Here is a 27,135-nt window from a genome sequence, read left to right as displayed (position 1 = left end):
AAAGTTGGACCCCTACTTCATGCCATGTATAAAAATTAACTTATAATGGACCAATGACCAAATACAAGAATGAAAACTTACAACTCAACAACAACAAAAAGCTCACCTAAAAAATGGGCAAAGGACTTGGAATAGACAGTTAACTCTAAGAAGATAAACACATCAATTATGCTCAACATCATTAGTGATCAAGGAGATGCAAACGAAAACCACAGTGAGATACCACTTCACACCTACTAGGATGGCCAGAATCAAAAGACCGGCAGTAACTAGTTTTGAGGATGATGTGGAGGAACTAGAGCCCTTGTATGTTGCTGGTGGGAATGTTAAATGGTTCAGCCTCCGTGGAAAAAAGAGTTTGACAGTTCCTCAAAGGAACACATAGACTTGTCATATGACTCAACAATTCCACTCATAGGTATATACCCTAAAGAATTGAAAGCAGGTACTCAAACAAATACATGACCACACGTTTATAGCAGCACTATTTACACTAGCTAAATGGTGGAAACAACCCGAATGTCCATCAGTGTATGAATGAGTAAACAAATTGTAGTAGTCTACATTCCATAAAATATTGTCTAGCGATAAAGAAATGAAGTACAGATATGTGCTACGATGCAGATGCACCTAGAAAACATGAAGTGAAAGAAGACACACAAATGGTCACTTATTGTATGATTCCATTTATGTGAAATATTCACAACAGGTAATCTGTGAGACAGAATGCAGATTGTTGGCTTGCCCGGGCCTGGGGTTAAGGGTGAATGAGAAGCAACTGCCTAATAGATACTGAATTCCCTTTTGGGGTGATAACAGTGTTTTGGAACTAGGTATAGGTGGTAGTTGTACAACACTGTGAATGGACTAAGTACCACAGGAATGTTCACTTTATTTTTTATTTATTTATTTTTTTGAGACAGAGTCTCCCTCTGTTGCTCAGTCTGGAGTGCAGTGGCGTGATCTCAGCTAACTGCAACCTTCACCTCCTGGGTTCAAGGGATTCTCCTGCCTCAGCCTCCCCAGTAGCTGGGATTACAGGCGGCTGCCGCCACGGCCAGCTAATTTTTGTATTTTTAGTAGAGACAAGGTTTCACCATGTTGGCCAGGCTGGTCTTGAATTCCTGACCTCAAGTGATCCACCCGCCTTGGCCTCCCAAAGTGCTGGGATTACAGGAGTGAGCCACCGTGCCCAGCCGAATGTTCACTTTAAATGGATTAATTAGATTTTATGTCAGTTTGACCTTAATAAAATATTAAAATATTAAAATGCTTACAAAGAAGAATGAAAATATGACCCATAGCCAGGATTTTAAAATTTCCTGAATAGAGACCCAGAAATGATAAAGATGATTGATTTAGCAGACAAAGATATAGAAAGAGTTGCTACTAATGTGCTCTAAATGTTTAAGAAGCGAGGGGAAAACAGAAAGATGATGTGGAAATACATAGAAGATATAAAAATAGAGATGAAGAATGCAATATCTGAAATAAAATACATATTGGATGGGATTAATAGCAGATAAGACACACATCAGTAGGCTTGAATAGATAACAATAGTGACTATCCAAAATGAAGCACAGGGTGGAAGGACTAAAGAAAAAAACAGCATCAGTGAGCTGTGGGAAATACCGAGTGGTTTAAGACATGTGTAATTAGAGTCCTAGTAGAAGGGAGGGGCAACAGAAAATATTATAAGAAATAATGACTTTTATTTATTTATTTTATTTCAACAGGTTTTTGGGAAACAGGTGGTGTCTGGTTACATGAATAAGTTCTTTAGCGGTGATTTCTGAGACTTTGGTGCACCCATCAGCCAAGCAGCGTACACTGTACTCAATGTGTAGTCTTTTCTACCTCATACCACTTCCACCCTTTCCCCAAGTCCCCAAAGTCCACTGTATCGTTCTTGCACCTTTACATCCTCACAAGCTTAGCTCCCACTTAAGAGTAAGAACGTATGATGTTTGGTTTTCCATTCCAGAGTTACTTCAGTTAGAATAAGTGTCCAGTTCCATCCAGGTTGCTGCGAATGACATTAAGAAATAATGACTTTGAACCCCTGTTCTCTGTTTAGTGGAAACTATAAACCTGTAGATGATGGTAAGAAGTCAACCTAAAGTAGAAGGAATATTTAAAAAAAAAAAAAAAAAGAAAACTGACCAAGCACATCGTAATCAAATAGCTGAAAATTGGTGGTATTGAAATAAACATTTTGTTGTTGTTGAGACAGGGTCTTGCTCTGTCTCCCAGGCTGGAGTGCAGTGGCACGATCATGGCTCACTGCAGCCTTGACCTCCCAGGCTGAAGCAGTCTTCCCACCTCAGCCTCTCAAGTAGCTGGGACTACAGACATGCACCACTATCCTCAGCTAATTTTTGTATATTTTGTTGAGAAGGAGTTTTGCCATGTTGCTCAGGTTGGTCTCCCAACTCCTGGACTCAAGTGATTCACCTGCCTCGGCCTCCCAAAGTGCTGGGATTACAGGCGTGAGCCCACCATGGTTGGTTAATTTTTGTATTTTTAGTAGAGATGGGGTTTCACCGTGTTGGCCAGGCTGGTCTTGAACTCCTGACCTCAAGTGATCCGCCCACCTTGGCCTCCCAAAGTGTTGGGATTACAGCTGTGAGCCACCACACCTGGCCCATTTTTGACTTTTAAAAAGATAATTGACTAAAGCAGAAATACTAACAATGCCTTGAGGGCTTATACATAGAAATTAATTGATGTAAGTAGCATAAAGAATGGGGTAAGGGGTAGGGAAGTACAGAATTTTTAGATGCTTGTAGCATACATGAAGTGGTATGATATTTGAAGGTAGGCTGTGTGTGTTTTACAACAATTCCTGTATGACCAAATTAAAATAGTAAGCCTATGTAGGATATAAAATGGATACTAAAAAATAGTCTAAAAGAAGATAGATAAAGATGAAGAAAGGAACACGTAACAGGACAAAAAATTAGCAAAACAGTAGATATAAATCTAGTAATATTGATAATTATAATAAATGTAAGTGACTTAAATGCTCAATTTAAAAGGCAAAGATTGTCATATTCTATAGAAAAGCAAGACTCAAATACAGATGCTCCTTTTTTTTTTTTTTTTGAGACAGAATCTCACTCTGTCGCCCGGGCTGGAGTGCAGTGGCCGGATCTCAGCTCACTGCAAGCTCCGCCTCCCGGGCTCACGCCATTCTCCTGCCTCAGCCTCCCGAGTGGCTGGGACTACAGGCGCCCGCCACCTCGCCCGGCTAGTTTTTTGTATTTTTTTAGTAGAGACGGGGTTTCACCGTGTTAGCCAGGATGGTCTCGATCTCCTGACCTCGTGATCCGCCCGTCTCGGCCTCCCAAAGTGCTGGGATTACAGGCTTGAGCCACCGCGCCCGGCCTACAGATGCTCCTTGACTTATGGTGGTGTTAGGTCCTGATAAACCCATTGTAAGTTGAAAATGTTGAAAGTAAAAAATGTATTTCATACACATAATTAACTGGGCATGGTGACTCATGCCTGTATCCCAGCACTTTGGGAGGCCAAGGCTGGCAGATCATTTGGACGTAGGAGTTCAAGACCAGCCTGGACAACATGGTGAAAACCCGTTTCTACAAAAAATACAAAAATAAGCTGGATGTGGTGGTGTGCACCTGTAGTCCTAGCTACTCGGGAGGCTGAGGTGGGAGGGTTGTTTGAGCCCAGGAGGTCAAGGCTGCAGTGAGTTACATGTCTTCATTGCATTCTAGTCTGGGTGACAGAGTGGGATCTTGTCTCAAAAAAATATATATATACATATATATGTATGCACACATACACACAACCTACTGAACATCATAGCTTAGCCAGGCCTACCTTAAATGTGCTCAGAACACTTAAGTTAGCCTACAGTTGGGTAAAATCATCTAACATACAGCATATTTTATAATAAAGTGTTAAATATGTCATAATTTATTGAATGTGATACTGCAAGTGAAAAATAGAATGCTTGTATAGGTACTTCAGTATGGTTTCTACTGAGTGCATATCATTTTGTCACTATGGTAAAGTTGAATCATAAGGTGAACCATTGTAAGTCAGGGACGTATATTTACGATGTTTACAAGAAACTCATTTTAAATAGACACAGATAGATTAAATATACAAGGACAGATGGGGACTTTTGCATCTGGTCCATGTGGTGTAACAAGGATCGTGTTTACTGTCCTCTTGAAACAATCCTACCCCTCTTCTCCAAAAAAAAACAAAATACGTAGAAACAACGATTAAGACATTCAGGTCAGTGAATCTTGAGAGAGAAGAAACAAACAAGGTGAGTCCTACAATTGCCCCAGGCCTACGGCAGTGAGAGATTTTCCAGCATGTGACATAGAAAGTAGAAACTGAGTTGTGGAGCCTGGCAGACTCTGAGTTGAGAAGATGTTGCTGCTCTGGAGCGAACTAGTAAATTATAAAAACAAGACTTGAACAAACTATTTCCAAATTACTCAACTGTATCCCTGGACAAAGTCCAAAAAGATTTATAGGAGTCATATAGCAAGGTAAAATTAACAGGGTATGTCATTCAGTGAAAGATCACCATGTATGCAAAGAAGCATGAAATATGACCCATAATTATGAGAATCATCAATCAAAATTGACACAGAACTGACACAGATGATATAATTAGCAGAGGGCATTAAAACATTATAACTGTATTCCATATGTTCAAAACGTTATAGAGATATAGAAGACACAAAAAGACCCATATCAAACTTACAACGATGAAAACTACGACTGAGATGAAAAATACACGGTATGAGATTAATGGTAAATTAGACATTGCAGAAAAAATTATGAATGAACTTGAAGGCAGAACAATAGAAACCATCCAGAATGAAGCATAGAGAAAAAAGAAAAAAAAAGTCAGTCAGCTGTGGGACACTCAAGCAGCCAAATAGATGAATAATTATAGTTCTCAAAGGAAGTAATACACAGAAGAATGTATTTTAAGAAATAATGGGATTTAAGCCATAAACCTACAGATAAATTAAATGAGTTTTAAGTATAAGAAACATAAAACTACACCAAGGTATAGCAGGTCCTCAAATAATGTTACTTTTAACATCATTTTGTCATGATGTTGATGAGAGAAAAAGAATTGATTCCTGGCTGGAGCCACGACTGGTGTGATGTTTACATGTTCTTCCCATGTCTGCATGGGTTTTCTCCGGGACTTCAGTTTCCTCCCACATTAGGTAGATGTGAGCATTAGGTTAATTGGCTTCTCTCGATTGCCAAAGATGTGCACATTAGGTTAATTGGCTTCTCTAGATTGTTCCAGTATGAGTGAGTGAGTCGGTGGGTGTGTGTGTGTGCGTGCGCGCGTGCACTTTAGTATGGAATAGCATCCTCTCTAAGGCTGGTTTCTGCCTTGTGCCCTGAGTGGCTAGGATATGCTCTGACCACCTGTGACCCTGAACTAGAAAAATTGGGTAAATAATTATCTTAGTTGTTTTTGTTAATCTTTCTTAAGTGTATGTGTAGCTCACATTTATTTCCTTGTCTAATATTAGAAGCGTTTTGGTATTTATGTAGAAGTTTGGTGATGTTTTTGTAACTAGAAATACACTGTAGGAACTTAACCCTTGTTTATATCGATTGGACCATGGTAAAATTGGTTCTGTTCTACTTTGTTTCACTTGAAGCTGCAGCTCCCAAGAACCTATTGGCGATGTTAAGTGAGGACTTACTGTACATTATAATCAAATTGTTGAAAGCAAATGATAAAGAGAAAATCTCAGAAGCAGTCAGAGAAAGGGGTATGGTCATTTTGTGTGTAGAGGAAGAAAGATAAAGATGATTATCTTAATAGATTTATCAGAAACGATATAAGCAAAAAAACTGGGGGAAGCATCTTTAAAGTACTGAAAGATGAAAAATGCCAATCCATAATTCTATATCTGACAAAAATATGTTTCTAAAGCAAAGATGAGATAAAGATGTTTATAACACAGAAGCTGAAATAATTTATTGCTAACATTTCCCTTCTGGAAGAAAATTTAAAAGCAATCCTTCAGACAGCAGGAAAATGATACCAGATGCAAATATGGAGTTACATGAAAGAAAGAACACTGGAAATGGTAACTACTTGGGTAAATACATAATTTTTTTTTTCTTATTAGTTAAGTCTCCTTAAAAGATAACTGACTGTTTAAAGCAAAAATATTAACAAGCTGTTGTGGGGTTTATAACTTACCTAAAAGTAAAATGCATGATAACAATAGCTAAAAGGCAGGGAGGGAGAAATGGAGGTATACCGTTATAAGATTCTTTTACTCTGTGTGAGGTGATAATATCACTGGAAGGTAGACTGTGGTAAGTTAAAAATTTGTACTATAAACTCTAGCCCCTAAAATAGCAAAATAGTGAGTTACAATAATAAGCCAATAAAAGAGAATTACAGTAATAAGCTAATAAAAACGAGATAAAATGGAGTCACACAAAATAATTCAACAAAGGTCAAAAAAGAAGAAAAAAGGAACAAACACCAAATATATAATAAATATAAAAAATATAAATAGCAAGAGGATAGAATCAAACCTAACCATATGAATAATCAAACTAAATGTAAATCATCTAAACACTCCAATTTAAAGGCTGAATTTGTCAGATTGGATATAAAAGCAAGATCCAACTATATGCTTGCCTTCAAGAAATAGTTTATAAACATAAATAGGTTAAAAGTAAAAGAATGGGAAAAGACATGGTAACCTAGTCAAAAGCAACTTGGAGTGGCTATATTAATATCAAAGTATATTTCAGAGCAAGGAATATTTCCAGGGATAAAGAAGGTCATTTTCATTTATAATGGTAAAGAGGTCAGTTTAGAGGACATAATGATGTTACATGTTTATGCACCTAATAACAAAGCTTCAAAACACATGAAACAAAAACTAATAGAAATGCAAGGAGAAATTGAGAAATCCAGTCATAATTGGAGATTTTAGTAACCCCTGTCAGTAATTGATACAAGTGGACAGAAAATCATCAAAGATATAGTAGACTTGAATAACTGTTATAACTGTTAACCAGCCTGACCTGATTGCATTTATAGAACCCTCTACCTAAAAAGAGTAGAATACACATTTGTTCACAAGTTTATACAAAACATTTACAATGATAAACCATATTTTGGGCCATAAAGCACCTTTCTTTTTTTTTTTTTTTTGGAGGTGGGGTTTTGCTTTGTTCACACTGTAGTGAAGTGATACCACTGTGGCTCGCTGCAACCTTGACCTCCTGGGCTCAAACAGCCCTCCCATTTCAGCTCCCCAAGTATCTGGGACTATAGATGTGTGCCGCCACACCCAGCTAATATTTTTTTTTTTTTTTTTTTTGTAGTATTGGGATCTTACTGTTTTTCCCAGACTGGTCTAGAACTCCTGGGTTCAGGTGATCCTCCTGCCTCTGCCTCCCAAACTCCTAGGATTACATGTGTGAGCCACGGTGCCTGGCCATGAAGCAGTCTTAAATGAATTCAAAAGGATTCAAGTGATTAAAAAATTTTATCTGATTACAGTGGAATTAGGAATCATTAACAGAAAGATTCTTGGGAAATCTCCAAATATTTGGAAATTAAAAAATACAAGTAAGCTGTGATTTAAAAAGAAGGAAAAGTAAGTTAGAAAGTATTTTACACTAAATGACAACAGCAATACAACATAAGAAGGTATTACTAAAACAGTATTTAGGGAGAAATTTATAGCACCAAATGTATATATTTTGAAAGAAGAATGAACTCAAATAACTCAAATGACTTCAGCTTCCATCTTAACAGAGTAGAAAAAGAAGAGCAAAATAATCCCAAAGGAAGAAGAAAATGGATAACGTGAATAGCTTTTTTTTTTTTTTTTCTTTCTGAGACAGGGTCTCACTTTCACCCAGGCTGGAGAGCAGTGGTCCGATGATAGCTCACTGTGGCCTTGACCTCAAGTGATCTTCCTACTTCATCCTCCTGGCTGGGATATCAGGCACATGCTACCATGCCTGGCTAATTTTTTTATTTTTAATTTTTGTAGAGATAAGGTTTTACCATGTTGCACTGACTGGTCTCCAACTCCTGGGCTCAAGTGATCCTCTTGCCTTGGCCTAAAGTGGTAGGATTACAGACATGAGCTATCATGCCTGGTGCTGAGTAGCTTTTCATGTGTTAAAGAAATAAAAATTGTAGTAAAAGTCTACTTACAAAGAAAACTCTAGGTCCGGATAGTTTCACTGGTGAATTATACCAGTTAAGGAAAAAAAATATCAATTTTATATGTTTTTAAAAATACTGAAGTGGAAGGAATTTTTTACAAGGCTCATGATGCCAGCATTACTGGGATACCAGAATCAGACAAACACATTTTAAGGAAATTATAGACCAGTATATCTCATAAATATAATTGCAAAAATCTAAACACAGTTTCAACAGTTTATTAAAATCTAATTCAACAGTTTATTAAAAGGATAATATGTCATGACGATGTAGGGTTTATCCCAGGAATGTGGGGTTGGTTTAATGTTCAAAAAAATCAGTAGTGTAATTCACTATATTAACGAACTAAAAAGCAAAAATCACATGATCTTCTCCATAGATGCAGAAAAATCATTTGATAAAATCCAATATTCAGTATCTTAAAGACTCTTGCCAAACTAGGAGTGGAAGTGAACTTTCCCAGTCTGCTAATGTGCTTCTGTGAAAAACCTTATTAGCTGACGTTGTACTTACTGGTGAAAAACTGGACACTTTTTGTTTTTTTTTTGAGACAGGAGTCTCGCTCTGTCGCCCAGGCTGGAGTGGCGCGATCTCGACACACTGAAAGCCCTGCCTCCTGGGTTCACGCCATTCTTCTGCCTCAGGCTCCCGAGTAGCTGGGACTACAGGCACCCGCTACTATGCCCGGCTAATTTTTTTGTATTTTTTAGTAGAGATGGGGTTTCACCGGGTTAGCCAGGATGGTCTCGATCTCCTGACCTCGTGATCCATCCGTCTTGGCCTTCCAAAGTACTGGGATTACAGGCGTGAGCCACCGCACCAGGCCAAAACTGGACACTTTTTTAAAAAAAGAAGATGGGATGTCCACTTTAACCAGTTCCATTTGACGTTGCCATGGAGGTTTTAGCCCATACTGTCATGCAAGAGAAGGAAATACACGGTATTCAGATTGGAAATAAATGAATAAAACTGTCCTTATTCACAGATGACCTGATTGTCTATGTAGAAAATCTGGTGGAATCCTACAAGAACTAATGGATTAGTATAGCAGAGTTGCAGGATAGAAGAGCACTATGCAAAAACCAATTGTGTTTCTATACTTTAGCAGAGAACAGTCGTAAATGAAAATAAAAGAGTAGCATTTTCAAAAGCATCAAAAATATGAACTACTTAGGGATAAATCTAACAAAATATGTTAAAGAAAATGAGAACTACAAAATACTGCTGCAAGAAATTAAAGGATACCTAAATAAGATACAGTTGATTCTCATTATTCATGGATACCTTACCTGGGAATTGACTTACTAATTTTTATTTGTAACCCCAAAACCAATACTTGCAGTGCTTTTGTGGTCATTCTCAGACACCTGCAGGGGCAAAACATTTTGAATCAGCCAGTGTACACATACCCAGATGGGATCGAACAAGACAGTGCTCTGCTTTCTTATTTTAGTTTCATACTGTAAGCAAATAGCCCTTTCTTGGTTTATTTAGTGCTGCATTTTTTGCATGTTTGTGCTTTTTGTTGGTTATTTTGATGTTTACAAAGATGGTTTTTTTGATGTTTAAAATGTAATGTTTAAGTACCAGGATGCTCTGATATGCCTTACGGAGAAAATATATGTATTAGATAAGCTTTATTCGGGCAAGAGTTAAACAGTACTGTTGGACGTGAGTTCAGTGTTAATGAATCAATAACATATATTAGTAATACATATTAAACAAGAAGTCTTTAAACAGAAACACATAAAACATGACATATGATCAGTTCACAAAAATGTGACCAGAAGCTTTCAAGAACCTAATACTTTAGTTCTCCTGGGAGCATTGGTTCAATAATTGCTAATTCACATAACAGTCATTGACATATTATTATCTCAATAATGAGAAGTGACTGTATGTCCTGTTCAGGGGTTGTAAGACTCAACTTTGTTAAAATGTCGATTTTCACCAAATTACTCAATAGATTGAAGAAACATATTACAATCTTTGCAGGCTTTTTTATAGAAATGCACAAGGTGATTCTAAAATTCGTATGGAAATTTAAAGAACTTTAAACAACTGTGAAAAAGAACAGTGTGGGAGCCAATACTACCTAATTTCAAGAATTATAAAGCTGTAGTAAAAATAGTTTGGCATAAAAGTAGGTAAATAGGTGGGAGAATCGCTTGAACCCAGGAGGCGGAGGTTGCAGTGAGCCGAGATTATGCCACTGCACTCCAGCCTGGGCGACAGAGCGAGACTCTGTCTCAGAAAAAAAAAAAAAAATCAGTGAAAACAGAATTGGTAGTCCAGAAATAAACTCAGATACATGTAGATAACTAATAATTTTGACAAAGGCATAAAGACAATGTAGTGGGAGAAATGTAGCCTTTTCCACAATGGGAAACAATTGGATATTGATATATGAAAAATGGATTCATACCTTATACTGTGTATAAAAATAACTCAAAATGCCTTCTGAACTTAAATATAAAACCTAAAATTATAATGTTCGTGGAAAAAAACAGGAGAAAAAAATTTTTAGACCTCAGGTAATAATTTCTTAGATATTCATTAAAAGTACAAACTATAAAAATTGATAAATTAGACTTTATTAAAATTAAAATCTGCTCTTTAAAAGACACTGGCAAGAGAATAGAGAAGCCACAATTTGGGAAAAAAAATTTTATTTTTTTCCTAACGATTCCTCTTTATTATTTTCCAAGGTGACTGTCCATTTGCTCCAACATTGTTAGCAATTCATCTTTTTCCTACTACTTTATTTTTTTGGAGACAGAGTCATGCTCTGTTCCCTAGGCTGGAGTGCAGTGGCACCATCTCGGCTCACTGCGGCCCCTCACCTCTTGGGCTCAAGCGATTCTTGTGCCTCAGTTTCCGGAGTAGGTGGGATCACAGGCGCACACTACCATGCCCAGCTAATTTTTGTATTTTTAATAAGAGACGGGGTTTCACCATGTTGCCCAGACTGATTTTGAACTCCTGCCCTGAAATGATCCATCTGTCTCCGCCTCCCAAAGTGCTGGAATTACAAGCGTGAGCCACTGCGCCTGGCCTGGAAGAAAATCTTTACCAAGCATATGTCTAATCAATAACTTGTATGTAGGATGTATAAAGAACTCTTCAAATTCAGCAATAAGAAAAAAAAGACGTGGTAAATATTCAGACACTTCACCACAGCAGATACAGATGGCATAAAAGCAAATGAAAAAAAGTTAATTAACAGTATTCATTAGGGAGATGCAAATTAAAATCATGAGATATCCTTATACACATATTTAGAATGACTGAAGTTAAGAAGACTGACCAAACTAAATACTGTTAAGGACACACTATGTTTTTGTCCTGTTGAAATCTCTAGATAGCTTCATTCGAAAAGTTGGAGATGGAGGCACAACATGGCCTACTTTGAATCAGATCCTTGAGTATTATTTTTCTGTTTTTCAGGACAATGGTGGTACTGTCAAGACTAGAAAGAACTTACTCTGGCTGGGCGTGGTGGCTCACGCCTGTAATTCCAGCACTTTGGGAGGCCGAGGTGGGTGGATCACCTGAGGTCGGGAGTTCGAGACCTGCCTGACCAACATGGAGAAACCCCCCCCCCTTAATAAAAAAAAAAAAAGCCAGCCGGGCGTGCTGGCGCATGCCTGTAATCCTAGCTACTCGGGAGGCTGAGGCAGGAGAATCGCTTGAGCTTGGGAGGCGGAGCTTGTAGCAAGCCGAGATCGTGCGGCACCACTGCACTTTAGCCTCCGCGACAGAGCGAGACTCTGTCTCAGAAAAAAAAAAAAAAAAAGATAAATATACGATCAGACAGTAAGCTGCTATAACTTTCGTCATTCACGTTTGCAGAGTTTTCCCATGTCGGTTCATAAGCACTGTACCTCTTTCTCTTTTCAAAGCTGCATAATTCATGTAGTTTATTTAATCAATTTTTGGTAAATATTAATATTTATCTTATAGTTTATCTATTTATCAATAGTTTTTGCTATTGTAGTCTAGTTTTCCAGATTATCGTTGCAAACATCTTCCTGTAGTATGAATCCTCAGATTAATAATTGCTGTTTTAAAGATAGGTACAATTGAAATTTTAATCAGTGTTGCACATCAGAAATTTTGTACTAATTTGTATTTGCACCAACAGAATTCGCACACATTTTCCCCACATACTTGTTAATACTTAAATGATTATTTAAAAAAAAAACTTTTATCAGTCTTAATAGGGGAAAATTATATATCATTGGAATTTGAATTTTTCTTTCCTTCTTTTTTTTTTTTTTTTTTAGACAGTCTCACTCTGTTGCCCAGGCTGGAGTGTAGTGGTGCCATCTTGGTTCACTGCAACTTCCACCTCCCAGGTTCAAGCGATTCTGGTGCCTCAGCCTCCCAAGTAGCTGGGACTATAGGCATGCGCCACCATGCCTGGCTGATTTTTTTATTTTTAATAGAGACAGGGTTTTACCATGTTGGCCAGGCTCTTTAACATTATTTTGAATAGGTATGTTTACTCAAGAAATTGTGTGAATTAATTGTGTGTACCTTTGTCCTTTTTTCCTATTGGCTTTAAAAAAAATTGATTTATGTTATCTTTTTATTTTATGAATGTTAACAGTTGGTCTTCACATTTTTTTTTTTTTTTTTTTTTTTGAGACGGAGTCTCGCTTTGTTGCCCAGGGTGGAGTGTAGTGGTGCGATCTTGGCTCGCTGCAGCCACCAACTACTTCCCAGGTTCAAGTGATTCTCTCGCCTCAGCCTCCCGTGTAGCTGGGATTACAGGCATCCGCCATCATGCCTGGCTAATTTGTGTATTTTTGTAGAGACAGGATTTCACCATGTTGGCCAGGCTGGTCTGGAACTCCTGACCTCAGGTGATCTGCCCGCCTTGACCTCCCAAAGTGCTGGGATTCCAGACATGAGCCACCATGCCCAGCCTTTGTTCACATATTGCAAGTATTTTTTCCCCAGCGCATAGATTCTTTTTTAGTGTCATAGGTGGTGTGGTTTTTTTAATAGAGGTTTTATATTTTTATGTTGTTAACTATCAGTTTTTGCCTTTATGGCTTGTAGGTTCCTTTTCATATCTAGGAAGGCCTTCTGTGTTACAGGAGTATGACAGATATTTAGCCAAGTTTCCTTTCGTTTTTGTGGTATTTTTGTATTTTGCATTTTAATATTTCTGAAATTTATCTTTGTGTTTATGTGAGAGAGGAACTTAAATTTTTTCGTAATGGACAGACTGTTAAAAATGGAGCAGTTTGATGCCTGGGTAGTTCATCGATAATTTTGCTTGGACAGCCTTATGTTAGGGTCTAATTTGAAAACAGAAGGTTTGTTTTAGTTAATAGCTGTGGACATATCTGTCACATTGCTCCTAGAAGGCAAGAAGAGCCCATGAAAGGGTCCTTTGCTCTTTTGACTTTTTTCTTTCTTATTTTACTTGGGAATTAGGATGAGTTCACTCCAATAGCAGAGAATAGACAAAGGGGAACCAATAAAGAGACATGGAAACTGTGTTTAAGGCTGGGTGCGGTGGCTTATGCCTGTAGTCCCAGCACTTTGGGAGGCCGAGGTGGGTGGATCACCCAAGGTCAGGAGTTCAAGACCAGCCTGACCGACACAGAGAAACCCCGTCACTACTAAAAGTACAAAATTAGCCAGGCATGGTGGCACTTGCCTGTAATTCCAGCCTGCTCGGAAGGCTGAGGCAGGAGAATCACTTGAACCCAGGAGGCGGAGGTTGCGGTGAGCTGAGATCGCGCCATTGCACTCCAGCCTGGGCAATAAGAGTGAAACTCTGTCTGAAAGAGAGAAAGAAAGAAAGAGAGAGAGAGGAGAGAGAGAGGAAGGAAGGAAGGAGAGAGGGAGGGAGGGAGAGAGAGAGAGAGAGGAAGGAAAGAAGGGAGGGAGGGAGGGAGGGAGGGAGGAAGGAAGGAAAGAAAAAAAAAAAAGAAACTGTGTTCAAGTCATTTCTGGGACCAAGGATGGAAAGGATTCCTCGGAATGATTTGCCTTGCGAAGTGAGGTAGTCTGTGACCTCACTAGCAACAGTTCTGGCTGGAATATAGCTACTACAAGAAATGTTTGCTTACTTTAAGTTCTGGTTTAGGAAACTTTTGGTGTTCTAGTGAATTCCGGTCACATAGTTTTATTCTACTGTTTTTCCTCACGTGTTCTGTATTCTGCCAGTGGTCTGCTTGCATTTGCCAGAAAGTTATGTGTTTTATGTGCTTTCTCCTGTGTCTATACTTCCTGAAAAACTTGGACTGTCTTTCATCTTCCCTTCTTACCTAAGTGAACTTTTCCTTTCCTTATCTAAGCACTACCTCTTAAAATTTGCCTTTGCATACCGCCTTTGTCTAAAGAGTTTCTGTAACAGCCTTATAATACTTATATTGTGATTTATTGTGTTTGTCTATTGTCTGTGTCTGTTTCTTCTACAGACTGTGAACTCCTTTGGGTACAGATCATTTTGCCTGTTCATTGAAAACTGAGCTACATTATTTTGTAGCTTGTTCAATGACTTGAACACAGTTTCTGTGTTTGTTCACTGGTTCCTACACATACAAATGAACAGGCAAAATGAAGATTCACATTCCAGAGAGTCCAGGACATTTTGTGAAAACATAAAAATAGAGTGAATCTAAAAATAGAATATATTTATGTTTTTGTTGGCTGTGCAAATACTGTTATTATAAATATGTATTTTACCAGTGTTTCTTATCAAAGTTGTAAGTTACATCTAATCAAGTTTCATATCAGTGAAGGTAGAATATTTCCTAGCACACATAAACCTTTAATATAATTTATATCATATTTGAGAATTTTTCAGTGGAAACAAGCTTATGGGTTTATAAGTCAGTGGAAAAAATAATAACAAATACATGCTTTTCACAGACTACTACAGAAATATATTTGTTTTTTGTTTTGTTTTGTTTTGAGAGAGGATCTCACTCTGTCACCCAGGCTGGATTGCAGTCTGGAACTCCTGGGCTGAAGCAATCCTTCTATCTCAGCCTTCTGAGTATCAAGGATTATAGGCATGTACCATGACATATGGCTAATATTTTTATTTTTTTGTAGAGATGAGGTCTCACTGTGTTGTCCAGGCTGTTCTCAAATCCCTGGCCTTAAGTGATTCTCCTGCCTCTGCCTCCCAAAGTAGCTGGGATTACAGATGTGAGGCACTACGCCCAGCCAAGAAGTTTATTTGTATGAATAAAATCAATTTATCCTAACAGAATATTTTAACTAAGAATATTTTTACTTAGTTTTACAAACTCTTTTTTTGTGACTTTCTATGTCACTGGTTTAATATTTGATGATAGTGTAATTGTTGTAACAAATGTTTAAATCAGAATAATTTTTAATCATTGTTAGCAGTGTTTGGTATCATCTTATTCAATCCATACAATTATCCAGTGAGATAAGAACAACTATTATCTCTATTTTACTCTGTGGAAAAGTGAGATTTAAGTACTTTCTCAAGGTCACACAGATATTAGTAAGTGACAGAGATATCCAAAACAGGCTCTTAACCATCATGTGGCAGTTGCTCTTTCAAAGTGGCAGAGTCTGAGATTGTGAATCCATTTTTATTAATTTTATTTACTTCTAAGTAGGTCTCTACTATTCCAGCCACCAGATTGACTTGAAGCCTATTTCAAAATATCTTCAGTGATAACATCTATAGGTCTTTGAAAATGTATGCCTATGTAGTATTATATACATTTCTAACTTTTTTGCACTGTTGACTTCTCTAAAAAAGATTTATATAGCTTGTTTGTGTGTCTCAGATTTTATAGACCAGTTTGTTTTTATAGATGCTCTATCCAAATTTTTGTGTAATTTAAAAGTTATTGCTGTATTACTGAGCTCTCTGTCAAGTAGGAATGCTGTTAAGATTTCTCATTAAGTAAAGAAACAACTATTTGTTTTAATCTGTTTTAAAAATAAAACGTTACAACTATAACTAATTATTTCCTAATTTATCGACTTTAAACATTTTGATTTTAATTATGAAGCTTCATCAAAGTGGGATCTTGGACACTTCTCACACCAAAATTTCAGTCACCCATTAAAATGTGTTATTGGATTCATGTTAACTTTTATGAAGCAGGAAGTCAAAATTAATGGAATATAAGTTTTATACTGTGTTATTTGTTAACATTTTCCTTTAAAGGATTTAGATTAGGTTTTCATATCAAACAGGGTTTCATTATAAATGAACCATTTAAATCGCTTTTTAATATGTTTAGAACCTATGCTATTAGCAATTTTCATAGTATAAAATTTTCACGCTATGTTTGTATGCTTCTAATATTTTTTGCATTGTAGCACATGAATATTCAGCATTATTGAATTTTGAAAATTACACAGTGGTAGTATAAATACTATTTGTGTTATGCAAAATTGGCTGATTTTTATTAGACTTTAGTATTTTCTCATTTTTAACCAATTATTCTGCTTTTGCTCTTTGATATTAAATTGGCTGTGCTGTCGGTTGCACGTGAATTCATGCGATGGTGTGTAAAAGCCAAAACTGATTAGAGTCTCAGGTTACCTTTTATTTTCTTATATCGACTGACTTTCCAAATTGAACAGAATGTTTTATAAAATTTGTGTGATACACAATGGAGTAGGTAAAATGCAGGTTTTCTCAAAACTGTCTTGACTTTTTTTTTGTACTTTTCCCAAAGGTAATAATTACTAGGTTTTTTTTTTTTTTTTAGTTTGGAAACCACTTAAAATGGCTTAATTGTAGAATCTGTTGTCAGCTGTCTTGGCCCTACAATTGGTTGCTTAGATTCTCTTTCTTTTTACTTATGTCTTACCAGGTGCTTACGTAGTTTTCATGTAAAATAGTTTCTTAATCATAATGATCACAATCAAGCCATTGTACAAATTATTGGGCCTATTAAGAGTATTAGAAATGTAAAAGAATATTATTTTTAATATTAAACTTTGGCCTAGGAAGTTTGTAGATGAAGTTCCTAAAGCCAGCCATTTTCATTCATTTTAAGTATTCTCATTGTGAGTACAATTGAACTGTATTTATTGTGACTATAGTTTAAGTGAGCAGGAAGTAATCCACTTGCATGTTTCATGCTTAGATTTTAAAATATTTTTTGGCTTTTTTTTTATGGGAAGTGAAAGAAAAAAGTAAGTGTGTCTATAAATGAGAGAAAGGAAAAATATAGGATAAAATAATGTGGTATTAAAAAAAAATTCTGAAGCTATAATAGTACCTTGTATTTGCGATATAGTTTAGAACCACATCATACATTTACAACTCTTAATCTCACAACAACTTTGGGACTTAAGCGGGTTAGATTTATTTCCCTTATTTTATGGAAAGAAGGCTTAGTGAGTTTAAGTAAAATCATTGAGACCTTTTTGGTTAGAGAGGACTTCCTAAACAAGACGTAAAAAGCACAGACCATAAAAGGAAAAGTTGAAAACTATAATACAAAAAACAAAAAAACAAAAAAAACAAAGGATAGAAGCCTGTAGTTCCAGCTACTTGGGAGGCTGATTAGGGAGAATAGCTTGAGCCCGGGGTTTTAGTCCAGCCTGAGTAACGTAGTGAGACTCTGTCTCTGAACAAAAAAACCCCAAACAAACAAAAAATAGTAGTGGAGAAAAATATCCAAAGAACAATAATGGAATACTATTTGTCAAATATCAAATTATCAGAAATTAAAATACTTGATTATATTCCATGTTTTTCAGCTTGAGGAGAAATGGTAGAGAAGGTAATTTGGTACAGTCATTTTGAGAGCTATTTGACAGCATGCTGTCTTTAAGAATGAAGAATTGGAAACAACCCAGTGTCTCAGTAGAGGAGTGATAAGAAAACTGGTGCAATATTGTAATAGAAATTCTATGGTAGTTAAAATTAATGTGCTAGATCTATATAAGTAAAAGTCTTGAGAACACAATGAAGAGTGAAGAAAGTAAACTGTGAGAATGTTTATTATAATACTATAATACCATTTATGTGAGTATAGAACCACATACATCAATAATCTATAAAAGATATAAGGAACTTAACAGGAATGGAATATCATCTTTTTTTTAATAAGAGTTAAACATGGAACATGGTTAATAAGCACTAGGTGGCCGGGCGCGGTGGCTCAAGCCTGTAATCCCAGCACTTTGGGAGGCCGAGACGGGCGGATCACGAGGTCAGGAGATCGAGACCATCCTGGCTAACACGGTGAAACCCCGTCTCTACTAAAAATACAAAAAACTAGCCGGGCGATGTGGCGGGCGCCTGTAGTCCCAGCTACTCCGGAGGCTGAGGCAGGAGAATGGCGTAAACCCGGGAGGCGGAGCTTGCAGTGAGCTGAGATCCGGCCACAGCACTCCAGCCCCGGCGACATAGCAAGACTCTGTCTCAAAAAAAAAAAAAAAAAAAAAAATAAGCACTAGGTGTTAGCTACATGGGCACTTGATAAATTATTCTTTTTACAACTTTGAAAATTTATTTTAAAAAACAGAAAGAAAGGGAAGTTAATTTGCTTAGAGTTACCGAAAAATTGTAGTTGGAAGAACTAGTACTTAAACTTAGGACCTGATTCCCAAGTCTAGAGCTTTTTCTAACATGCTGCCTCATAATGAGAAGGAAAAAAATTGAGATGAAAGGATCAAGAAGGTAGACAAAATTTAGTTTCATAGTAATAAGAACCAGGAAACATGTGTTTCTAGTAAATTTTTTGAGGGGAAAGTTTATAAGATAAATAAAAAATTATAAATTTACTTTAAAATCTTTAAGCATGCTGTTATATACATAGAACAACTTAGGTATTTAGGAAAAATTTTACCTTAATTTATCGTTTAAAATGTGATACCTATTTTTGTTGCATGTAATGGAAGACGTTAGGTAATTTGAATTTTTAAAATACAACATTCATGAAAATAATTTAAATATACAATCTGCCTTCAATCTAACAAAGTCAAAACTAGTTTTTCTTCCATTTTGTTAAGTCATTCTTCACAAAAACTTTATAGCCTTTTTATTTACAGCTTCTCTCCAAGATAAAATGGCAAACCCAAAAGAGAAAACTGCAATGTGTCTGGTAAATGAGTTAGCCCGTTTCAATAGAGTCCAACCCCAGTATAAACTTCTGAATGAAAGAGGGCCTGCTCATTCAAAGGTAAGGTTATGAAGAGAGGTGGTGAGACATACTTATCAAACTAACAGATTTATCATCTCAGATTTTAATTGTGCTTTATTTTGGGGAGTGGGGGTTTGGTGGATGGCTTGAAGGCTTTTAGTTCTACATTAATAATATTTCAAAGTATGTAACTAAATTATTTTGTAGTTCACTATGGTTTACAAAGCTCTTTTAGATGTGTTACTTCATATAAATCTTAATAAAACCACATGAGATAAGGATTTTTGATTTCTATTTTGTAAATTAAACTCAGGCACAGGAAAATTAAGTGACTTGCTTAGTAGTTCACAAGTGCCAGTGCCAGTACTTGAATGTATTTTCTTTGGCTCTCAAGTATGGTGTGCTTTCCATTAAATCACAGCTGCTAAAGTAGAAATGGAGACAGAGTAAATACACTAACAGTTACCTAGTGAGATATCTTTTCCAATGTGATATTTAGTTCTAACATTAATCATTTATAAAAGTGGTATATACCACGGTTGTTATTATCTCTACATTCACTTACATTGTTTTGTTAAATGGAAAGCAATTTTTATTTATAGCTGTATACATTTATGTTTGCGTATATACATGTTACAAATCTACAACTAATGTATTTATGTTTGAGCTCTTCAATTGCTTAAAATATGTTAGTTGTGCATAATTTCCTGTAGCACATTTAAATCTTGGCTATTGGAGATTATCATAATGATCATAAAGTTTGTGTATAATGTGGCAGCATTTGTTCTCTAGGGGTTGATAAATTTCTTAAAGCAACTGGCTATTGGGTTATTTGCATCCTAGCATCTCCTACAAACTGAGGAAAATAAGAGGAAACTACAGTTTATCAATTTTGTTTTCTATTAGTGGTTTTTATGAAGGATTTAGGGGCAACAATTTAATTTGTTCATATCTTTTATTCTTGCTTTAGCAGAAAAGATAGTTGTAGCCTTGGTCTACCTTTCTAGGTATATGTCCTAACTCTCTTTCTGACTCATTCTGCACTTAATCATGTTGAACTGTTTGCATTTCTCAGAATGCTTCATGTTCTTTTCAGATCTCTCTGCCTTTGCCTAAGTTGTATTGTCTTTCTGCCTTGAAGGTCCTTTTGCCCTTATTAATTGTTGAACACTCAGCTCCATGTTACATCTTCCACATGTTTGTGAAACCTCTGATCCCTCTACTGGGCCTCCAGCAGGACCTGTAGTTCTCTGTGGTAGCTGTTACTGTGTTGTAGTACAGTAATATATGTTGGTTATTAGTTTTGTGCTAGACTGAGCTTATTTATGGGTGTGTATTTTACTCTTCTACATTTCTTGGTCACTGTAGTATATACTCTTTGCTCTTCATTGCCAGTTCCAGGTATTCTTCCTTGAGACAATTCCCCAGTTTTGAGTTTCGTGTTAGCAGACATGCCTCATGATGCATACATTGCCTCATGATAGTCACATCTGGGTGATTACATCACATTTCTTATGGCTCACTTTCACTGTCTTCAGCATTTCCCATTTTAATTTTTGGTGATTTCAACACCTAAACAGATGATTGTTCCAATATGTTGACCTTTCAGTTGCTTTAACGTCTCCAGTGATCTTGTTCTCTACTCTCCTTCAGCCACTCATGCCTGTAATCACATTCTTGACTTTATCATTACCAATAACTGCATAATGTTAATTTCAGTCTCTCATCTTTCTGTAACACTTGCCTCCTAACTTTCTAGTTCATTCCCTCTAGTAATTTGACTTTCACAGTCCTTTCATACTGCAGATCCATTGATTCTGCCACCTTTTTACTCTTCCTCACTTTCCCCAATCCTCACATAGCTCTTTAAGCTGCTTAAATGTTGTGTGCCTTTTATGTAGGTACCCTCAGCTGACCTGCCCAGCTCCTCCATTGTGTCCTGGATCCCAACCCATTTCACCTCTTCAAGGCCATTTCTCCAGTTTTGCTTCTTCTGCCTTCTTCTCCCAAGAGTGAAGAGCTAGACTACTCTTAACAGTTAGTGACACCATCCCTATCCTCTGTATATGGTAAAGGAAGGCCAGGCTCCCTGGGAAGTTTCTGGAGGACTCTTAGGAGGATTTGGATTTCCTTAAAATTCTTTAGGAATCCATTGTAATTTTTGGAAGGGTTTATGAACTGACCTTGTATCTATCTCCTTGTCTCACTGTTGGGGTTTTAAAGGCTAAACAGGTTTGTTGTGATGAAAGTAGACAACAGTGGGTCCCAGGATTCCCTTGGTTTTAAGGAGATTTGGAGATCCCTTTTGCCAACCTGTGCCTGTTGCTATAGGTGCTTTGGTGATAGACCACCCCTCTTAGCCTGTAGCTTGCTTATTTTGTAAAAGAGTACTAGAATAATTGGCATGTACTTGAGTGAAACATGATATTTATGAGTTTACATAATAATATAGTTAATATTAATCCTAATTGGCTAAGTCTGGATCCTTTTTGTGAAAAGCAAAATCATTTTCATTCATGCATGTCTATCAGTGGCCTTTAGGTGAGACATAAAATATATTTTAATGAAATTAATGATGATCTCTGGTAAGAAAAATTTAAACCTAGTTTTAACTCATTAATTTTCTTGGGGCTGGGCGTGGTGACTCATGCCTGTAATCCCAGAAATTTGGGAGGGCGAGGCGGGAGGATCACTTGAGGTCAGGAGTTTGAGAACAGCATGGCCAACATGGCAAAACACCGTCTTTACTAAAAATACAAAAATTAGCCAGGGTGTGGTGGCACGTGCCTATAATCTGACCTACTCGGGAGGCTGAGGCAGGAGAATCGCTTGAACCTGGCAAGTGGAGATTGCAGTGAGCCAAGATCATACCACTGCACTCCAGTTTGGGCTACAGAGTGAGACTCGGTCTCAAAAAAAAAATTTTTTTTTTGTTGGCACTTCAATTATATAGCAATTCACACACATACTACACATACGCTGACATATGTGATAAGTGGTTCTCATCTTTGGCTGTTAATTGGAATCGTTTTGGGAGCTTTAAAAAATACTTATGCCTGAGTCTCATCCCCTTAATTTAATCAGTCTTGGGTGAAGCCCACATATCAGGAATTTTTTAAAGCTCTGAAATGAAAGTACAACCAGAGTTGGGAAATGCAGGACAGAGGTTAATGTCTTCAGTGTGGTAGGGAATTATCTTCTCATATATCATGCTGACAGGTAGTGACCTATCTTACGTTTATGTGCTTTCCTCTTTCCCCCATTGAGTATCACAGATTCTGAACAACTTTTAATATGTGACTATTAAAAAAATAATTATTTTAATCTTTGCCTTGCCTTCTTTTATTTTTCTGCTCAGTTTTTAATTGAACTCCGAAACAAGTTAGTATACCTTATAATAATGGGAGTTATTATAATATTGCTTTGTTTCCTAGGTACCTGTATACAGTTATTTTTTTTTACAGATTATTGTTTTGGTTTGCTCAAATCTCGAAAGAAGGCTGTTTTAATTAGAATATGAGGAAGAGAGCCATGAATAACATAAAATGGTATTTTCTTCTTTTCCATTATTTTCCTATTCTGATAATTTGTTGGTAGGCATGGCTAAGTTTCAAGTAAATTGCACTAGTGCTGATACTTTGAGATGGTTTACTTTGGAATGGGTATCACTGAGGGAGGCAGTGTCATTCACCGGCCCTTAAGCCAAATAGTCTTTAAAAAAAAAATCTTTGTTAGAGTTGCCCAGCTTGATCTTTGCCCTTCATTGCCCAGCTTGTGTGACCTTGAACAACTAATTTAAAGTCTCAGTTTTCTTATCTGTAAATGGAGTAATATAATACCTCATAAAGTGGTATAATGGAGTGACGATTTGTAAGTTCTTAAGCATTGTGTTGATGATGGAGGTACTCAAATAATTATATCATTGCTTATTAGTCATATATAGGACTAAAACAACCGCTTAGTAAAAGGTCTGTTGAGTATTTACTATGTGACAGGCACTGTTCCTGCACTGAAAATAAATAAGGTGCATATCATGCTGTTAGGAGCTTTGTTTCATAACATTCATTATGAAACCCACCAACATCTTAAGATCTTACTTTTGCCTGTAATCCCAGCACTTTGGGAGGCCAAGGTGGGCAGATTATGAGGTCAGGAGATCAAGATGATCCTGGTCAAAATGGTGAAACCCTGTCTCCACTAAAACTATAAAAATTAGCTGGCCATGGTGGCATGCATCTTTAGTCCCAGCTACTTGGGAGACTGAGGCAGGAGAAGTGCTTGAATGTGGGAGGCGGAGGTTGCCGTGAGCCGAGATCGCACCACTGCACTCCAGCCTGGTGACAGAGGGATACTCTGTCTCAAACAAACAAACAAAAAATAAAAAAAAAAAATAATTTTAGTTTATTATGAAAAATTTGAAATAGACACCAATGTTAAACTTCAACATTATCAATATTTTGCCAAGATACATTTATTTACCACCCCCTACCCATTTTTTTCAACTGAAGTTTTTAAAAGAATTATGTCTGTTCACTCATAAGTGCTTTGGTATGCATCTGTAACTGATAAGGACCTTTAAAAAAATTGCCCACTGCACCGTCATTATGAGTAGATTAATAAGCCCAAATATTATGTAATACATCATCTGTATCCATCTTTATTAGACTTAAAAATGTCTTTTTACATTTGTTTTATTCAAATAGGGTCCAAACAAGGATTGTGTATTACATTTGGTAGCTATGTCTCTTTGGTCTCTTTTATTTATTAGTACTAACACTCCCTTTATCCCCATCCCCTCTTTTCCTATGACATTGATTTGTTGCAGAAATAGAGTAATTTGTCGTATAAAGTGTTCTACATCTTGAATTTGGCTGATTGTATGTAGGGATTGTTGTATGAGGGGATTTCATCAATTGGATGCGTATCGAGCTAGAACAGAGATTTTGAGCTGTAGGATGTGCCTCTTGAATACATAATTTTCAGACACGATGAAATCATCATTTTCTTTCTATGTACATTTGCAATGGAAGTATAGGATAAGAGAGTAAGGATAGTGGATGGGAAATGTAGTAAAGAGTCATGGAGAGAATATACTAAAAAGATGGGAGAACATTTTTTGAAGCAGTGCAAACTGATTTCTTTCATAATTTAACCCATGCCAAAAGTATTGTTTCTGCTTTATATCTATGTGGAAAAAAAAGAACAAACATTTCCAGTGTCCCACAGAATTTTTTTGTTCCTTGTTGTAATCATCTCTCTTTGTACCTGGGACCCCACACAGCTACTAGTCTGTTTTCTGTGACTATAGATTAGTTTGCAGTTTCTAAAACTATATAAATGTAATCATATAGTGGTATGTACTCCTACCAGACTATTTTCACTTAGCATAGTTATTTCGAGTTTGCTCATGTTTTTTGTGTGTCAATATTTCTTCCTTTTTATTATTGAGTAGTAGTCCATTATGTGGATATAGTACACTTCGTTTTTTGGATATTCATCTGTTGATGCATATTTTGATGGTTTTTAGCTTTTTGCTATTATAATAAAGCTAATTTGAACATCTGTGTACAAGTCTTCATATAGACATTGTATTAGTCCATTCTTGTGTTGCTATAAATACCTGAGACTGGCTAATTTATAACAAAAGAGGTTTAGTTAGCTCATGGTTCTGCAGGCTCTACAGGAAGCATAGCAGCATCTGCTTTTGGGGGGGCCTCAGGATGCTTCCAATAATGGTGGAAATAAAAGGCATGTCATATGGTAAAAGCAGGAGCAATGTGGGGATTGGGTGGGGTGGGGGTCCCACACACTTTTATATGACCAGATCTCATGAGAACTCACTATTGTGAGGACAGTAGCAAGGGATGGCGCTAAACCATTCATGAGAAATCCACCCCCATGATCCAATCCCCAGACCCCACCTCCAACATTGGGGATTACAATCCAACATGAAATTTGGTGGGGACACAGACCCAAACCATATCAGACATATGTTACCTTTTCTCTTTCTCTATTTTATTTTCTCTGTTTCTTTGGTAATAAGAGTGCCAGGAACATATTGCAGATGCATGTTTAACTTTTTAAGACATTGCCAGATTTTTTTTGCAAAAGTAGTTGTACCATTTTACATTCTCCTCAGCGGTGTATGAGCATTCTAGTTTTTCTGCCCCCTTGCCTAAAGGTTATATAGTCAGCCTTTCTAATTTTAGCCATTCTAATAGGTATGTGGTGGTATCTCATTGTGGTTTCAGTTTGCACTTCTGATAATGTTGGCCATCTTTTTGTGTATACCTTTAGTGAAGTGTCTGTTCAGATCTTTGCCCATTATTTTTTATTGGGTTGTTTGTTCTATTGTTCAGTTTTGAGAGTTCTTTATTCTGTTGTTTGGTGCATATGTTTATAGTTGTTTTATCTTCTTGATGAATTGACCCTTTTATCAATAATAATGTTTTCTCTTTTTTAATTAAAAATTATTTTTAATTTTTGTGGGTACACAGTAGGTATATATATTTATGAGGTGTATATATTTATGTGGCACATGAGATATTTTGGTATCTCATGTATACAATGCATGCAATGTATTTGGTACGTTGCATGTACCAAAATATCTGTGTGAAAAAAAAGAACAAGCATTTCCATTGTCTCACAAAATTTTCTCATTCTTTGTTGTAATCATCTCTCTTTGTACCTGAGACCCCAGGCAGCTACTAATCTTTTTTTCACATAGATATTTCACATAGATTAGACATACAGTGCATAACAATCACATAATGGAAATTGGGTATCCAAAGCCTGAAGCATTTATCCTTTGTGTTACAAACAATCTAATTATACTCTTTTAGTTATTTTAAAGTGTAAAATTAAATTATTATTGACAACCCCCTGTGTGCTGCTGTCAAATACTAGGTCTTATCCATCCTTTGTATTTTTTTTTGATACCCATTAACCATCATCCCGTCCCCTCATCCTCCCTGCTACTTTTCCCAGTCTCTAGTAACCATCCTTCTATTCTCTGTCTCTGTGAATTCAATTGTTTTGATTTTTAGAGCTCACAAATAAGTGAGAACATGCAATGTTTGAACAAGCCAGTGCCTGGCTTATTTCACTTAACATAGTGACCTCCAGTTCTATTCATGTTATTGCAAATGACAGGATCTCATTCTTTTTTAATGGCTGAATAGTACTCCATTGTGTATAAATACCACTCTTTATCCATTCATCTGTTGATGGACATTTAGGTAGACTCCAAATCTTAGCTATTGTAAGCACTCCTAACAAACATGGGAGTGCAGATATCTCTTCAATATATGATTTGTTTTCTTTTGGGAATATACCCAGCAGTGAGATTGCTGGATTGTATGGTAGTTCTATTTTCAGTTTTTTGAGGAACCTCCAAACTGTTCTCTATAGTGGTTGTACTAATTTACATTCCTACTAACAACGTATGAGGGTACCCTTTTCTCCACATCCTTGCCAGCATTTATTATTGCCTGACTTTTGGATAAAAGCCATTTTAACTTGAGCAAGATGGTATCTCAGTGTAGTTTTGTTTTGTATTTCTCTGAGGATCAGTGATGTTGAGCATCTTTTCGTATACCTGTTTGCTGTTTAAATTGGATTATTAGATTTTTTTTCCTGTAGAGTTATTTGAGCTTCTTATATATTCTGATTATTAATACCTTGTCAGATGGATAGTTTGCACATATTTCTCTCCCATTCTGTGGGTTGTTTCTTCACTTTGTTGACTGTTTCCTTTGCTGTGCAGAAGGTTTTTAACTTGATGTAATCCC

General features: G+C 36.6%; 1 protein-coding gene across 15 annotated transcripts in view; it reads left to right on the top strand.

Annotated features, from left to right (window-relative positions):
• STAU2 (staufen double-stranded RNA binding protein 2) overlaps positions 1–27,135 on the top strand; it is a 346,153-nt gene that overhangs the window by 19,442 nt on the left and 299,576 nt on the right. For 4 of the 15 annotated variants that reach the window (XM_023184094.2, XM_023184095.2, XM_026455053.1 and 1 more), the window contains one exon: positions 19,254–19,384. The exons of 7 other annotated variants lie outside the window; for them this stretch is intronic. In XM_023184094.2, coding sequence (XP_023039862.1) covers positions 19,271–19,384 — 114 coding nt within the window. In that variant the 5' untranslated portion in view covers positions 19,254–19,270. Of the gene's footprint in view, positions 1–6,025; positions 6,124–19,238; positions 19,385–27,135 lie in introns of those variants that run through there. 4 more of the 15 variants (XM_023184093.2, XM_023184098.2, XM_023184096.2 and 1 more) reach the window with 2 other exon arrangements.

This window comes from Piliocolobus tephrosceles, chromosome 7, assembly GCF_002776525.5.
Source record: "Piliocolobus tephrosceles isolate RC106 chromosome 7, ASM277652v3, whole genome shotgun sequence".
NCBI classification, from domain to species: Eukaryota; Metazoa; Chordata; class Mammalia; order Primates; family Cercopithecidae; genus Piliocolobus; species Piliocolobus tephrosceles.
The sequence above is the reverse complement of the archived record's forward strand: the minus strand, read 5'-3'. Positions and strand labels throughout refer to the sequence as shown.